Source organism: Ammospiza caudacuta, chromosome Z (assembly GCF_027887145.1).
Source record: "Ammospiza caudacuta isolate bAmmCau1 chromosome Z, bAmmCau1.pri, whole genome shotgun sequence".
Classification (NCBI taxonomy): Eukaryota; Metazoa; Chordata; class Aves; order Passeriformes; family Passerellidae; genus Ammospiza; species Ammospiza caudacuta.
In genome coordinates, this window is record NC_080632.1 from 49,703,681 (window position 1) to 49,721,986 (window position 18,306).

The following is an 18,306-nucleotide window of genomic DNA, read 5'->3' on the forward strand; positions in this document are numbered from 1 at the left end:
CACTTGTGCCCAGACTTTATCATATGTCAAATGGCAGGAGCCTAGAGGAGGATATTCTTATTTGACTCTGATGCTGCTCAGTGGAAGCCCCCATGAACTAGCCGTGAAATGTCAACACCAACCTGAAGGCATACCCTAGTCTCAAACAAGAGAGTTTCTATTTCTGCCTGATGGTTCCCATTTGTGGAAACTGCTGATCATGTTCACCCTTTACTACAGAAACGGCTGATGGATAAAATGAAGGCCAGGTACTCATAATCTGCAAGAAAGGTATCAAAATCAATTTCTAGTGACTTCAGCCTAAAACCTGCTGTTGGCAACAGTTCATGCTCCAAAGAAATTGGAATGCATTCCAAAATACATTCTTAAGTTTACATGTTTGATTACATTTAATGATGTCACCAATGCAAACTACAATATGAACAAAAGTCTCATTAAATAATAACACTTTTAAAAAAGAGACACCAAAACCCCAGAGAAAATATTTGTGTTTACAGACTGCCTCTCTCTAACATAGCTCTCTCTCATTCCTATCTCCTTTTCCCCAGATTTTTTTCATTACTGGTTCTCAGAATGCTGACACATCTTCCCCCCACCCCAAACTTCACGCTACTAGAACACAACTGAAGTTCTTGTTTAAATTCCTGGACTCTATCCTATGTCTTTTCAGTACAAAACTCTCCATAGCACAATGCCAAAACAAACACAATTCAATATACAAGAAGTTTTCGCCAGAAAATATTTGGAAAATATGCCATGCTGCAACTGCAATTTGATGCTTATTTCACAAGAGAAAGGGTATTAGAGCTGTCACATTGCAGTGAGGAATTGCCTATTTTGATTCAACACTAATCTCTCGACCTGAAAAAAGGCAGCTTTGCCAAAACAGACCTTTGGTTCAGACAGACCTCCTTTTGAAAATGCATAATTATCATTCATCTTTAGTGTTAATCACACGACCAAAAAAAAAAAGAGGAAAAATTTACACGCAGGCCTTCCTTGCACATACAAGGGAATATGAGTACTTTTATGTTTCTCTGGAGACATCCATATCTTTGAATTTAGGGGTCAGCATGCATTTACATTGATCAGGATTTAAATACGCAAATTGAAAAAATGCTAAGAGCTTTAAGTCACTGTAAAAGTAGATGTAGTATAGAACAGTAGGATAACTACACATCCTGTGTACACACGTATCCATGAAGCTATACTGAGGACCCAGCATACTATTCTGTTCATCTGTTTGATTACACTCTGCTTTTCCAAAAAACATCATGCTGTCTTTGTCAGGGTTGCTGTACAGCTGAGCTTGGGCCAGCATTTCCTCATTCACAACACCTGTGTAATCAATTGCTAGGACTTGGCCTTTGCGTTGGAATTATACATTTCATATACTTCAGATCAAGTATACAGTGCATTTCCAAAATTAAAATATTCAAGAAACAGGTGCTGTAACATTTCTTTGCCCCTTCCATTAATGCACAACTTCATCTTAAAAAAGAAGCTACAGGAGTAGTATTTGACCATTTCAAAGAAAATGTAGCCAGGTAATCAAGATCATTCCCTCTGCCCAAGAGACAAGACTGCTTCAACACCTGCAGCACACTTGCCACTGTGCCCCACTTGAGACTAATCAATTCTGTTACAAAAGCATAATCTCCCAGCATTGAAAGTGCAAGAAAAACAATACTAGCAGACAGAACCTATGAACGCTTTGAAGTATAAGTGTCAGCAAAGGACTTTAAAGTGGTTTCCATCTGTATTTTAAACACATACCCACTTTCACTGGGACAGCCACTTGGAAACCTCAAAGAAGGCACTATGTGGTGTTTATTGCTTCTGAATGACAAGGACAAGTGCCTTCAGAATAACGGGCAAAGCCATTGCCCTTCTCCAGGGACGGAGAGATCTCCACCAGAACAAAGCATAATCACAAGTCCCACTGGAGACTGCTCCAATTAAACAGTTACCTTTAAAGAATGGCAAAGACAGGCAAAGTGCTTCAGGACTATTCCCTCTTCAATCAGAACACCAAGGAAAACTACTCTCAGCACTCAGTTGCACCCAAGTTGCAATTTTATTCACAAACATACCTTAGTGCATTCTGGTTTCAATATTTAGCCTTCAGAGAAAAAGGTTTTGTTTGGTGTTGTGTTTTTTGGAGAACAGCGCTGCTTAATTTTGCACTAATTCATTCTATTAGTGAATTAAACTTTGATGTATTGGTCGTGACAAGTGCTTCATGCTGACTGTATTGTGTGTGATAGCATAATCACTCATCCCCCTGCATTTCACACTAGCTGCCTGATTAACACCATAGATTACCTGCAGCTGATGGCATGAGGGAATCACCGCCCTTCTGCAGGCTAACCTCCAAGCATGCATTTCAGAGAGGGGAAGTGTAAAACAGAGACAAAATAAAATACCTAATTCCTTAAGCTTCTCTTTCTTGCTGCCCGCTGCTGCTATAAGGGTTAAAGGCACATGTGCATTTGGCTGAAACAGGTATTTACATCTTGAGATCCTATTCTAAGCTATCAGCAACCACGTGATCTGATTTCTGTTTCAAGTAACTACAAACTTCTGCTTTCTCTTTCTGTGTTTTCAACTTTTAACACAACGGAATAAGGAATTAACCACATGCTTCAGACATTTTGCATGAGCCCGTTGTTCTGGGTTATGACCTTTCATGAATGTTTTAAAAATTCCTGCATCTTTGCAGACACTCTGCCATTTGACCAAAGGGTTCCAAAGGTTTTCAAAGAACAGGAATTTGCTTGAAAGGTGTAGTTTACAGTGTGTCAATGGACTATGATCTCCCCAAGAGAATATTAAGGATCAGTCACATGTTCATTAGATACCCCTGTTGCATCTATAGTGCTCTACAACCTAACCACTGTAGCAAGACAGGGGCTATTAGTCTACAAAGCTGAAGAAAAGTATAAAGAACCTGCAAATGAACCTTACTGATTAACTTTCCTCATATTTAGAAAACTATCTAATGATTTGTTTACAATCAATCAAGTGAAGGCAAAAGCAAGGTTAACACTAACATATATAGTACAAAAACGGTCCTTTATCTTAATATAACTCTTCACAATTTTAACTAGCTGCCAATATTTACAGCTAGGCGGCAAACACAAAGTATGCTCCTGACCAAAATATGTATCAGATATTTTACCAATTACTTTATCTAGCAATATACTCTCAGTAGGAACAGTCTATCTTCAGAGACTTCAAGAATTTTCAGAAAGTTGATGTGACTGTAACTATAAATGCATTAAGCTACTTCCATATTAATTTATCCTTGAGATGAATGAATTCCTCTCACAGGTAATTTTTAAAGAAGAGGCAGAACAGGAGATGTTTGTCCCACAAAACAAGCAATTAATAAAGCAGAGACACAAAAATACATCTCCTTTACAAAAAATCACAACAAACAAACAAACAAACAAACAAACAAAAACACGGAGCAAGTGCAAACACTCCCAGTCATACTGGGAATTACAATTGCCACAACTGTTCTCACAGAACATAAATAATGCACTGTAACTGACCAAAGGAATACATTCTGATTGTCTAGTTTGAATTCCTTCCTACACTTTTGTTTCACAAGTCACTTTTACCTTCCAGTCCAAACATGACTGTTGAGTTTTTAAAAAAACAGCAGACTTCAATTACAACTTCTAATACAAGAAAGAATCTAGCAGGTGCCTGGCTAGACAGCTTACTGACTACTTACCACAATGCAAAATTCTAAGGTTATTTTTAGTTTTTAGTTAAATTTCTCCAGCTCCGATTGTAATTTTCAGCTACGTTTAGTGGGTTTTGAAGAACTACCTTCCCTATAAAATTTTTTGTCTATATAACAGATAGTTATAAAGGATTTCCTTTGTCTTGACTTGACACACACCCAAGTGGCTTGATATTCTTGCATCTCTCACTTCCAATTTTTTTTTTTCCAGTATTCATGGAATACTGGAAAAAGACAAAAGATTGGAAAATAGCACAAGGCTACATGGCTGAACCAGATGTAAAGCTCAGAAGTCAGTGAAGACTCAGTAATTTCTCCCCATGAATCTATCACTTCTCTCTAGGTCTAGTATTTACTAGAAGTGACATTGGAAAATTGAATGGTAGGCCAGTGTTACTGAAGTATGAAAAGTAACACTAGGGGAAAATAACACTATCAGCTTGGCTTAGAGTAAAACTCTGTCCTTAATCTTTGCAGACATGATTCCACAGTTAGGGCTGCAATGAATTGTGTACCAGCTTCAATACACATCATTTTTTAGGACATTTTCAAGTAAATCAGTTCAACATCACAGGAATTAAAAAAAAAAAAAAAAAACAACTGCTTTAATGTGGGTACTTACAAAAAACCTGAAGTACTTTCCAACTAACTAAACAGAACAGAAATGCAACTTTCTGTACGGCATTAAAAATAAACCCCTCAAGCTATGCTTACACACTAAAGGTAATTACTGTGACCATTATTTCTGAAATCTGATAAATGCCACAGGATTAGCTCAGCTGGTTAGAGCATGGTTCTAATAACATAAGGTTGTGGGTTTGATCCCCATATGGGCCATTCACTTATGAGCTGGATTCAATGATCCTTCTGGGTCCCTTCCAACTCACAGAATATTCTGTGAAATTACCTAAAAACCCCCATTTTTACTGTCATACTCTGGCCTCACATACACCCTCATTTCAAATACTATAATGGCAATGTCAGTAATGGAGGAAGAAGGAAATGATCCCCAGAGAAGGTGGACAAAATCCATCTTTGCAGAACAGCAGCCTGGCTTCATTCACTGAGGAAATGAAGGTGACAGCATCAACCAAGACACTGTAGGGCCATGACAGCAATTTAAGTCATCATCCATAACTCAGGTCTTAGAACAGCAAAACTGCCTTGTGATGCTAATTCTGACCTACTGTTAATTTAGCACCTCCAACAACAGAAATCATTCAAAGACACTGATATAAATCAACGGCTTGTTCTGTGAAAAAGCAGGTGTCACCTTAAGTGCATAACCTGAGGGTAAATGTGTTTCATAAGACAGCTGAGACTAAACAGTATTAATGTAACTATTACTTAAGCAAAGACAGCCTACTGGATATGATACAGTTTAAGACACAAATATGTGTAAGATACCACTCTACCTAGAAAAGGCCCACAATGAAAGACCAAGGGAAATGGTGCATCCAATCTCCCTTCAAAAACAGGACTTCCTACAGCTTTCATTTCAAGGCCACAAATGCCCTATGTACAACTGACTAATCTATACTTAGAAATCTGAAGTTAACTTTATTTTCTACATGAGCAGGGCATGGATACTTTCTTCAGCTTTAAGCAATACATGATGCAATTATAAGTGGGTGTATTCAACAATATTAAGACAATAAGCATATAAACTTGGCAGTTGAATTTCAAACTCAGTCTTGCTGTACTGTTTTATAAAAAACATAAAATACAGGGAAATTATCTCTACTAATGGCTGACCCAAAAAAGAGAGACTGCAAGAAGTATGCAGGTCCAGAAAAATGGTACTAGAGCACCAAAACTGTAAGGAATGCTTAACTTCATCCATTCTTTTTCATGCCAGCCCTGGAGTAATCATTAAGTCTGGCACCAGGAAGGAATTCCTCTAGAGGCATACTGGCAACAACCATAGCTGCTTTTGTCCTTTTTCCCCCTCCATTTAAGCACTAAGCACAGATAATCTGTTCAGAACAGCTGGCATGTCCCATTCATACAAGTTTGTCTCTAACTGCAAAGGGAAGGAATGCCTGAGACAGAAATATGGATAGAAAATAGCTTCATTCAGTTAAGGCTAAAAGAATCTAACGCTGTTTTCTAGAGATGCCTATAAATTTTCAGCAGGAAAAAATTCAGAGTGGTTTCCAAGTTTAAAAAAAAAAACAACAAACCAACATTATTTAACACTTGATCATTAGTTTGCTTATGGCAAAATGGTAACTAAATCTCTCTTAATTAGTCTATAATGATTCCTTTGCTAGCCTCAACATTTAGAATTAAGCTTTAGATGAGGAGCAAAGCATTACTAATAAAGATCTAGGCATAATCCATCAGGAAATACATTGTACTATTTCTCTGTATCACATGACTTTGTAAAATAGTACTTTAGTTTAACTTTTAACACAAAACTATATAATTCTAATCCAGAAAATGGTCAAAATACCAGTAAGTGTGAAATCAAAACAGACTATCAGCCTGACCCAACATTAAAAAGTGGTATACAACAGAGCAAAGTACTAGTGAAAACCTTCTAAGAACTACTGCAGCAAAGCCATGTTATCCACCATACTCCTTTATAGAAATGGTCCATTTAATATGCTAGTATACATTTAGTATACAACAGAAAGGACTGCAAGAATGCCACTGGGACGAGCTTTATCATTTGAATGAGGCTCATTTCAGTACCACAACAGGTTCCTGCACTTAAACACTTTAGATTCCAATAGGTGGTTGAGATACAGAGATTACACAATAAATGTGGAGGTACCCAGCTGAACACAGAGAGTACCATTTAAGTTCTCATCAACATCATAAAATAAGATGACTAAGAGAGACCTGGATCAGCATGAAGCAAAACCACAACACATTCACCAACTCTATTCACTGCCTTGCCTTGCCAAGGACCTCTTTGGACACTTCTCCCCCATGTCAATGCCATCACATTTCTACTTCACAAGAAACTAATCCTTGATTCTAAAAAAACCCAACTCCCCTCCTGCTTTAGGAGTTCTTAAATATCAAAATGGAGGAAATCTAGTAGAAATGCTTGTTTTGGAACAAACCCATGCAAATTATGTAAAGTTGCTTCACCCTGAAGATAAGCAATAGGATATAAAGATACTGAAAATGGTAGCTCACAGGAAAAAACCTGATCCTATAATCTACACGTTGACAAGGTGTTGGGCTCCATCACTCCATCAAGCAGTAGATACTTGTCTTAGATTCTTCTACTTGACTGCTTTCATCAGATTAAGCATCTGGGATTTAATTTAAGAGTTGCAGCTTTATTAAGCTGTCACAAGAGCAGCCCTACTCTGATAACAGTAGCTGGTCTAATTATGGCCTGGTTTAGGGTTGACAAGTACAATGATTCATTCATGGCACATGAGAAGCAATAAAAAGTTGTTTTGCATTACAGCTTTAAAAATGTAGACAGTTTTTTCATTTAATTTGTCACTTAGCTTTTGCTAAGAGGACTGCTAAATTGCAGTAAGAGGCAAACGGGGCTTTTAGTTTAAATGCAATCCCCGTATTTAAATGATCTGTAATGGCACAGTGCTCAAGTGGGAACACTCTTGTTTCACAGTGGGCCCTGATGGTGACATGTGACTTCTGTATTCAGGTCCTGTAATATCCATGTGGCTAAAGGGCTTCCAATTTCATTTCACAGCCAGAAGCCTGCAGAAAACACCAATTAACTTGCAGATCCCATGTGCCGACAAAACAGTCTCTTCCCAGTGTTGGCAGCGCTCAACACTTAATTCCAAAACAGAGCCTCACAGCCATCATGATCCCTGGGCTGGAGTACAAAGTCAATTTCCCCCCTTTTATAGGGAAATCTTTTTATTTTTGATGAGAACAAGCAACTTTTATTTTGTTTTTCATGGATGAGTATTAATGACTTGCCCATCTACTAAGATTACAGAGTCCATTTTGTTTCTCTCTAGATTACAAAGAAAGCTTTCCTTCAAATCAGAGATCTCAGCTCAACAGGCATCACCAGGCATTTATTTTGCGTCTCCATTTCCATACTCCATTTTACCAGTGCAATTTAATTAAAAGGAAAACCAAGGGGCTTCAGATAATTAATCATTATGATATCCTAAACTCTTCAACCATGGTCACCATGAGTCAAACACCTAAAAAACAGCATGTGAAATGTATATACTGGGATACCATTTAAACAGTGATGTGAAGAATTCCAATTCTGCTTTAAACTCTGCGAAGTGGAATTGATGTATTACTGTGGCGAGTTGGAAGTAATCACCAGTGCATCACTGAAATTGCATCTAAATTCTCCTAGCTTGAGAAGTATCTGAGCAAGCCTTAGAGCTCTGACCTGTAACCTTTCCAACAGGATACCTCTGACATTCCATAAGTAGCATTATCCCATTCCTTGATGTTGAACAGGAAAATCTGCTAGGCAATTATTTTATTTTACTCCCTATCTAGAGGTTTTAAAAAACAACTGCCTAGTTATGTGGGCAGATCTAGACCTTTTTTTATTAACACGATGCTTTTGCTCAAGAAATTAGGATTTTACATTAAAAAATTGCCAGATTCATACTGACCTAAAGTATTTCATCTGGGGGTCTTGAATGGATGTTTCAGGGATTTTTAGGAGTTTTTTTCATTTTTATTTTAGGTGTGCAGGGTTTCACTGTTGTTGTTTTTAAATTAGCACCTTCATTCAAACCCAAAATGACTTCTACTGAAATCAGCAATTTACCACAAACTTGAACAGGAACTATGATCAAAGCTCAGTGTGTCCTTCCAATACCCTTGCCAACACCCAATGCCAGGCAGGAAGCATCACTTAAATTCTAATGAAAGGTTCAAATGACCCAGTGAAGGAGCAAAGCTGAAGTCATTTAAGTATGCTTAAAAGTCTATGCCAAGATGGAACTGACAAAGTGGCCATATGCCTAGCAGTTGGCAGACAGAATACCAAGGCAAGCAAGAGAGCCTTTATTAAGCAGAGTCTATATTTACTTACTTTGTACGCCCTAAAATTCTCCCTAACGACAACAAATGGCTACCTACCTGTGACGTACATGAGAGTACAGCTAAAAGATTTTTTTTGAAAGACATTATATATATTATATATATATATATATATATATGCCTCCAGATTACTCTGAACAGGTAATAAAAACGTTAAATATGCAGAGGCCTGTGTCTCACATCTTCCATCAATATTTTGGTTCTCTGACACTCAAGAAGATAACAAGCCAATGTTTCTTTGTAACACCATGATAGCATGACTCTTTTAAACTCAGTGTCTGAGTTACCTCTTCTACTAGAACAGATCATGTGTTGCTGGGGCGACCCTGATTTTCCCTCTGCAGTCTACTATTGTAACTCTGGTCTCCCTTAAAATCTACTTGAACTTTTTGTACATTCATTTTTTTTTTCTTGAGATGCAAGTTTCACATGGAAAAAGTAATGTTTTATGTGAAAAGAGGGAAACTCAAGTAAAGTAAGATCCTAGCAAAAACACTGCAGAAGCTTGTAGCCTTCACATCAGGTAGGAGTTAATCTGGAGCAATTCACACAACTAACAGCATCTTGGAGGTAACTTGCTATGCACCAGTGGAAGGAACCAAGATATCCTATCAGTGGGGAGAAGAAATAGACAGTTTAGAATCATAGAATCATGGAGATGGAAGAATCAAGTTAAGTTCTACCCTTTGCCTACTGCCCGCCTGGTGTGACTGAAGAGTATTTGCAAGTGAAACCATGGTACAAGATCAACATATTTTGATTCTCTTAAGAGGTGTCAGAGCAGTCCAGAACTGAAACAATACAGTATGCCTCAGTCTGCAAATACAGCAGGTCAGGCAGTGGTAAGGCTGCTTTTTGGAAGTGACATCTAGGATTCTGATTAAATAGAGGTAAACCATATTCAATTAATCCAAAAGTATTTATTATTGGCAAAAATTTGCAAAAAGATAGATTCTACCTCCTCTACCTTCAGATAGGTGTTGTCAAGAAAATGATGTTAAAGAAGACTGATGAAACAAGAGGAGCCACTACAAAAATTTAAAAAAACTTTTTTGTTTATTGACAGCATGTGGCAAGACTGCTACAGGTAACAGATGGAGAACACATTTCTGCCTCTCCCACCACCTACCAACTCAACCCACATAAGCAATGAAGCATGAGACCCTCCAGGTTTCACTATCCTGGGATACAATTTTGTTCCATGTATGTCGAGCTAGGCATGTGCCTTGCTTGGCAAAAACAACCATAAAAATGGTGGTTAAACTTGCAGTTATTTCTAGACTCCAACAGAGCCTTGCATGCTATGATATTAAGGATTCTGGTCATAGAAGTATAGGTAATTAGCAGTTTATTAGCCGAGTGCTTCAACTAGAGCGAACATAATTTTTGCTGTACAGGTTATATCCAATCTTATCCCACCAGTTGGTATCTGATTCAATCATGATCATTTTTGACCTCTAAGAGTGCAAAAGTTAAGTTTTGCATTTGAGACTTCTTTTCTAAATGAAGCATATTACTCTTACTTCGATTTGATTTCATTTAGTTTGATTTTGGAACTTTAAATTACATTAAGAGCATTATGATATTTGCTCTCTTCTTTACATTACTTATATAATGTCTCACAGGACATCATCTGTAAACTTTTGCTTGTTTATTATTAAATGTTTTTATGTTTTCTGCCACATAATTCAGAACGTAGCCATATTGACCAGAGCACATCAAAACAGACTTCTTTAAGTCTAGACTTGAAAAGCCTTTCCAGAATGAGAACACAGGTTTCTAATCCAAATTCCATGAATCACAATGCAGTTCCATTTAGGCCATGCGTGTCGCCAGTTTGCTTTAGGAAAGCCTCCAAGACACCTGTAGTAAGGTTTGGAATGCTAAGACAGACATGTTAATATGTTCACTCATACACTCAGTGAATTACCTCTCAGAGGAATAAATTAGATTTACCACTGTATTTTAAATCAGGTTGTCTTTAACCTCCCACACACTTGTGTATCTACTAGTTAGTAGTTTGTTACAGCACTTGATATCTAGGAAAGCAATGCTTGTGGTTACTTTCTATCTTTCCTCTCATGTGCCATCCCAAAAAACTTTCAAGTTGTATTGATTTTCCCTTCAGATAACACCCTGTATCAACAGAGGCTGAGAGGGATTTAGAGCAGCCCTGCAGTGAAGCATTTGGTGTTACTAGTGGATAAGAGGCTGCACATACCCCAGCCATGGCACTGCCAGCCCAGAGAGCCACGCATGTCCTGGGCTGCATCCAGAGCAGGGTGGGCAGCAGGGCAGGGAGGGGATTCTGCCCCTCTGCTCTGCTCTGCTGAGACCCCACCTGCAGGGCTGCATCAGCTCTGGGGGCACAGCACAGCAAGGACATGGACCCATTGGAGGAGACTGAGAGAAGGGGCACAGAGATGACAAGAGGGACAGAGCACAGGCCATAAGAAGAAAGGCTGAGAGAGTTCAGGTTTACTCAGCCTGGAGAAAGCTCTGGGGAGAGCTTAAAGCACCTTCCAGTACCTAAAGGGGACCTACAAGAAGGCTGAAGAGGGACTTTTTAAAGGCATGTAGTGATCAGACAAAGGGGAATGGCTTTATGGTGAAAGCTAGAAAGTTTAGATTTGGTATTAGGAAAAACATTCTTTACTGTGAGGGTGGTGAGGCACTGGAACCATTTGCTCAGAGCAGCTGTAGATGCCCCATCCCTTGAAGTGTTTCAAAGCCAGGTTGGATGAAACTCTGAGCAAACTGGTCTAGTGAAAATTGCACCTGCCCATGGCAGGGCAGTTGGAACTAGGTGATCTCTAATGTCTTTTCCAACACAAACCAGTTCATGGTCCTGAGATGAGATTCTTACAGATTTCGAAAATTTCTGTAGTAGTTCAAAACCGTATTAGTGAGGTCCTCACACCATTCGAACATACCTTTCACATTTCAGCCCATTTCAGCAATGTTAACTGTTAGTCTTCTGTGTTTTGTCTCCTTTCTTGCTCAGTAATTGACTTCTGTAACTGTGAATCGGTTTCCTCCTCAACCTTTCCAGCTCAGCACTAGAGGCTTATGTGTTTCACCTCAGTGGGGTAGCTACATTTCCACTTTTTGCTTTATTCTTTCTAGCACCTCTAGTACTTAAGTTTTGGAGTTGTACTTCTTTTACACCATGCTCCCTCTCTCTTCCAAATGCAACTGTCTCATGCTGTAGGTCAGAAATTTCATTTTACCCAAACTTAACTGAATAAAAGAAAACTGCAGGAAATTCTAATCTGCTCAGCCTAGAACCACAATAGAAGTTTTTCTCAACTCCAAATATACAACTGTTTCTTTATTAAACATATGAACACCTAAATGAGTCTGTGAATTTACCCAGTTCATCCCAGAGCTGCCTATACTTGTCAGTCATTGTAGTTCCTTGTTGTCTCCAAAGCGACAGACGGGGGTCAGCCATGAACTGTTCTGTTATCAACGTCAACATGCGAGCTCCATTTGAATCTCTCATTTTTAGCATCTCTCGCACCTAGGAAACGAGTCTTTTAATACAAACTTGAAAAAAGCAAAGAAATCGCAGTACAGACAATATGCTGCAGTGTTAAATATTCCCCTTTTGCTAAGTTAGAAATGCAATTCATATGTGTGATGGCAAATTTTTAGGTAGAAAAAACAGTCTGCCTTGCCAATTTTTGACAAAATTTTGGGCTCAGTATTCAATTGCAACTCTTCAGAGAATTTTTCCACAAGCAATCCACAGGTGTATTATACAAACTTCTGTAAGGTTTTCCAACATTTTGGGGGTGGAAAGGAAGAAGAGAACAGCAAAGCTGTAGAAGCTTGAAATGTTACTTCATATCCTTACACTGATCAAGACACACCAGATTGTAGTCCACTTCTGTACAACTCACTGTCAAGTTGCCATTGTATTCCCAAGGCTTTGTGTTATTTTAGAATAGCAGAATCTAGAACTTTGAGTAAGATGCAAGCAAGTACAGACTGGCTTGGAGAACAGAGGAAAGAAAAAAGGTTCAGAGTACTCAACACACCTTCGCAAAAAGCAAATTGAGCTGCTTCCCTGATCCATGGTATCCACCCTGGGAAAGGAAGAGTTTAACCTGTTCTTGGACTTGTTCCTCATCCAAATGCCAGCAATTTTCATCATCTATGCTAGCACCTGCTGTTGGGTCAGGAGCACCTGCAAACAGCAAGAAAAGAAATCATTATGTTCTATATGAAGAAGAGAGGTTCTTGAGTCCAGGGGAGAGGACTACTGCAGAGGGGTTTTTTGTGTCTTCTCCTGTTTTGGATGCCTTGATTTTAATCTAAACAGTCTTTAAAACAGACTTAAATTTCGTCTCAGTAGTCTTTAGCACTCAGAAATTATACCTATGAAAAGGCATTTAAATACATAATATTCTCTTCTCTGACAAAGCATTAGAATCAAGGTAAGGGTTTTTCTTCCCATCTCAGCAGCTACACTAGAATGATTTTACAAGGAAAATTAAGATTTTTGAATTATATTTCTACCACTGTGATGTTAAAACCACTCTCCCCAAAACACCTATGTAATTCCTGTACCTTCAGCAATCTTGCTCAGGTTTAAGTGACTGCTAGTGAGCGCTGCTATTGATGAACATGAGGAGAATCATCACCTTGGTGCCTCTGAGCTGTGATGGCTCTGCAAAGCTAAACAAAGAGTAAAAAAATCCCCAAACAAATCCAAAGTCTTAAAGCACTAAAGGCATTTCCATCATAAGTAAGAGCTATAGACACTTTAGATTATGCTGCTTTCAAGGGAGCATTTTAACATAGGCAATGTCATCTGCACAGATTCAATTTAGAGCAACTTGAATTAGGCCAGTGTCAACTGAAATTACTAGATTCACATCCAGCAGTGCTTTGGCCACAGATTGCCATAACGCAGCTTTTGAAGATCAGACAAGTGATGTTCCGTCTCTTGAACTTAACAAGTTATTGCACCATCTAGTAAACTCTATTTTTCTGAAGAACCCTGCAACTCCACTGGACATCTTCTAAACGGTCTTCAAACTGAACAGGCTGAAAAGTACTTATCTACAGCGTTGGACTCAGCTCAAGGTTGGGAATCACCATACCACATATCAGTTATTTTAAGCATGGCTGAGACTTAAGTTCACTTTACATTTTAATTTTGAATTTATCACAGCTGCATAATCTCTATTATGTTTTGAGAAGATGTTATAGAAATGAATCACGTTCAACAATCTCTCTCATTGAAATCTGTGTCCATGTTACTCTGTAGAAAAAAGAAAATATTGCCAGGGAAAGAAAATGACATAAATTTCTAAAAAGCCAGGAGTTTTTTATAGAAATCCTAAAAACTTAAAAAACCAAAATAGCTACAACTCTATGATGTACAGGAAAAAACCCCATTGATTCTATTGATTCAAGCCTTTGTTTCACAATTGCAGCTTTGCTATGAAGGTGAAGCTTTTAAGTGCTCACAGGAAATGCTGAACTCTTTATTCAATGAAACTACAAACAGAAGATTTAGAGGGTCAGAGGGATGTTTTATCTACAAATTGCTGAGACAGTAAACAAAAATATCTTTCAGCTCAGCAACTTCCTAAACTGCCTCATTTTCACAGCCTAAAGCAGGGAACAATGCACTGCTGTATATATACACACATATGTGTTTAATTAATAAGAAATTGTGTCTTTGAAGATGTGAATAAACTCTCCTGCTTTCCACAGGAACACAAAAATGTCTCAGAAGACAGGAATCAAGCTCAAGACAGCACAAAAACCAAGGAATCAAAAACTTGCTCTTCTGCAAATGTTTCCATCTTCAATTTATTTGTTTTAAAAGGCTTTCAATTCTGTCAGCTATATGAAACACATACTGATAAGTCTTTGGTTGCACAGAACAAGATAAAAAGGAAAATCAAGCCACACAAGAATAAGTGCAGCTGTTGCACAGACCAGGTTCACAGTATCACCTTGCAAATAGTTTAAATATTTCATTGCTCTAAAACACAAAGAGGGTGAAGAGGAACTATATAAAAGCAACAGTATATACAAGATACACTTAAATTTGTTCCTTATTTCAGTAGAGATTTATCTTTAAATAATCTTGGTATGGTTACTTTCAAACTGAATTAAAAATAGCCCAGTATTCCCCAGCTAAGCTTCCCTATTTAGGGGATGAAAAAAAAAATCCTTCTGCAACTGTTTATACTTTATCAAAAGCTCACCTGTCATTTTGTGTTACAAGGTTAGAAAAGCAATGCAGCTACCACGGATTCTTTAACAACAGGTTTCCTTTACAAAAATAAGTGTGCCTGCTACCCAGGGCCACCAGCACTGCCTCCACCAAGGCTACTCCTGCCAGTATGATCCCAAATATATCTTAACCAGGAGCACAGTATCACTATACTCACACCACTGTTACTTGCAAGCTGTTAGGCCACTGCTAGCTGTTAGACGACTGTAGAAGATGAAGATGCCAAGAGTCTGTGCCTTACAGTTCTCTTCAGCACAGTACACAGATACTCTGACTCAGAATGATTTTCTTTCTTACAAGATCTTACATAGGCAACATTCAGTATGATCAAAATTTTTAATTCTTAAGAAATTTCAGTGCACATATAAGCAGCACCAGCTACAGTTGCAATTCACTCATCTTTCAACCCTGTTGGTAGTCCTCAGCAATAGCTGTGGCAAGAGGACACTGTGTCTGATCAGGCACAAGTCCAGACACCTTTCCACCAAGGCAGCAGCCAGGCAGCCTACTGATGCTCCTGGAGAAGCCTCAGCTTCTGCTGCTTATCATTCTTGTTTCGGGGTCAAGACATGACCATCTTCTATGTCTCTCAACTATCTAGGCACTCTTCAAGTTCACTAGGTTCACCTACACCCAGGTGACTCATCTAGCCTGTTTCCTCTCCCACTCAAACAGATCCTGGATGGGATTTCTACACTGGCATTTCTTCTGAAAACACAGGAGTGGGTGAACAGGTAAGAAACTATCTGAATGAGCAGGAGGAGGAAGCTGCCTTAGGGGCTGTAAGAAGCCCTAGCAGTAGCTGTCAGCAAGGCTCAGGCTCAGCATTGAATAGGCAGAGCTGGCTCAACCCAAAGGCAGCAGCTTCGCTTAGGGTGTGGCATGGCCCTGAACTGGCACTGGCAAGGCTTTGGCAGGAGGACAATTTGGCTGCAGAGAGGGAAGAGGAACATGAGCAGCCCTGAATTTAAACTCTGCAGGGCAGTTTGGTACCAGGGTTAAATTAAATCCTGTCTCCCACTTGTAACCTGGGGATAAGTGTTACTCATGTGCTTTAGAGAGATGTCATGAGGATACATGAGTTCACATTTGAACTATGAAAGTGAGAAGTACTGTATAATTATGCTAATACTAAAACCCATAATTAAAGTGTGTCAGTTTATAGACACTAAACTAACATATTAATCTCCCTCTCCCCAGCCTCTGGCTTTTTAAACTTTTGCCATGACTGGTGTTTGAAATAAACTGTACATCATGTATATACATTTTAACATAATAAATAAAGCCTTCATAACCAGTATATAGACAGAGACATATATACTTACTCATGCTCTTTTACTATAATTACTAAATTGCAATCTCAGCAGTCAAAGCAGGAATATTGTGCACAACTGTTTGTGACACTGAACACTTAATAGTGTTTGAAAACAGGGTAGCGGCCTCTTACATTTAGGGTCACAGCATGTTAAATATAACCAACTCCCAAGTTCGAAGAAGCAGGAGCATTTGAAAAATAAACACTTTGTTCATTTACATAGCATTTAAAAGCAACTGCTTTCAAGATGAGCAACCATGTTTAAGCACTGATGCTGTACATGGAGAACTTAACCTCACAAAATAAAAGCAAGTAGGGAGCAATGACTAAAAATGGACTAAGAAGTTCTTATATTGCCAACTACTCAGGGGCAGATCAACAAGGAGATTTGGATAAAACAAGGCAAACTGCTTCCGTGATCCTTATTTCTGCAGTATCAAAAGAGTTGACTTCAAATAAAACCATGCTGAATTATTCACTTGTAGCAATCTACACAGATATTTTCTTGAACTTTCTAATAAAAATGTCATTAATTTGAGTATACAAATGAACAGTACATCAGTTACATTTTATTAAAAGTCATCCCATGGCAGCATTAAGGAGAAGATATGGAAAAATTATTACAAATAAAAAGCATGACTTAATGAGTATTATGTGAAGACAGAATGAAACCCAGCTAGAAACCAATGCTAATTCACAACAGAATAGTGATTGATTTTAAAAACACAGTATACTCAAATTATTCTAAACAATAATTAGATAAAACCAAAGATCATTGAAACAATGATTCAAAAATATTATTATGTCTTTGATTCTCCAAATGATTCCAAGTTTAGACATAAGTCACATAACTTCAGGACTTTGGGTGCACTATTTAACACCTGCTCAGCAGCTCACAGCACCAAAGGAAAACAGCACATGCTTTGAAGCCATCAGTGATAACAACACAAAACATGAAGACTATGCTAAGTTGCAGAGGAAAGTTAAATCCCAACAAGTTTTTTTAACTTCAAAAAATTCTGCATTCCCTCTGTACATATTCTACTAACAATATCTAATCTCCCCTGCTAAAATACGCATCTCACAAAAATCCACATCATCATACAGCAATTTTCTTTGAAAACTTTTTTTTTTGGAGATGTTTTCTTCTTGAATGCCTCCCCCAGCACTGCTAATATACATTACAAATTAACATTTGCTGAGGATGTGCCCACATTTGCCTGGACAAATGCAGAAAAAAGTAGAGAAAACAAGGTGCCTGTCCTTCTGAAGATGAATATACTTCAGTTGCTTCCTCCCATACCCTCCCTCTTAAACTTGAGTTCACCTGTATGTGGATCTGTCCTAGCAAGTGACTTTTACTCTGAGTTGGAGAATCAGAGAAAGGCAGAAATTCTGGAGAAATCCATATATTTCCTCCAAGAGCAGAGATTGCAACAGCAGCAGTAAACACTCAGGAAAAGAAAGAGTACAGCTCAAAAGTTAAAAATTAAGTAGGTTTGCCAGGCTGCCCTTATACTAAAACCATCAGAGCGTTTTTCACTATGCACATAATAAAAAAACAATGCTAATACAAGACTAATATAAAAAAAAAGACCTTCCCCTCTCCCTCCACCCATCCCACAGTTACTTTGCTATTTCCATTCAAATTCTCATGAACACAGTATGGCCTTTCAATCAATTTACTGAAGTGAGAGTTTCATACCTATGAAAAGGCAGATCGAAGATGACAAATCCAGCTGATTGTCATCCTGACTGCTCTCTTCCTAGAATACACACTCTCTCCTACCAAAGGTATAAAAATTAAAAGGGAGGAAAAAAAGCCTCAGCTAAGCAAGACCCAAAGCTATATCCAGCTTCCTGTGAGAGCATACCCAAACCAAAATCCAATGTGAAGCCAGCAGTTCTGTGGTACAAACACCAGGGAGGGTATCAGTTTTAATGCATGCAGTTGTCTTCAGT

The 18,306-nt window shown here is 38.4% G+C and overlaps 1 protein-coding gene across 3 annotated transcripts in view; it reads right to left on the reverse strand.

Moving 5' to 3' along the window:
* The window catches only part of ZSWIM6 (zinc finger SWIM-type containing 6), a 106,084-nt gene that overhangs the window by 24,237 nt on the left and 63,541 nt on the right, over positions 1–18,306 (reverse strand). For all 3 annotated transcript variants that reach the window (XM_058823846.1, XM_058823844.1, XM_058823845.1), the window contains exons 3-4: positions 12,814–12,962; positions 12,143–12,293 (exon numbers count right to left, since the gene is read on the reverse strand). In XM_058823846.1, the coding sequence (XP_058679829.1) occupies positions 12,143–12,293; positions 12,814–12,962 (300 nt within the window). The remainder of the gene's footprint in view (positions 1–12,142; positions 12,294–12,813; positions 12,963–18,306) is intronic.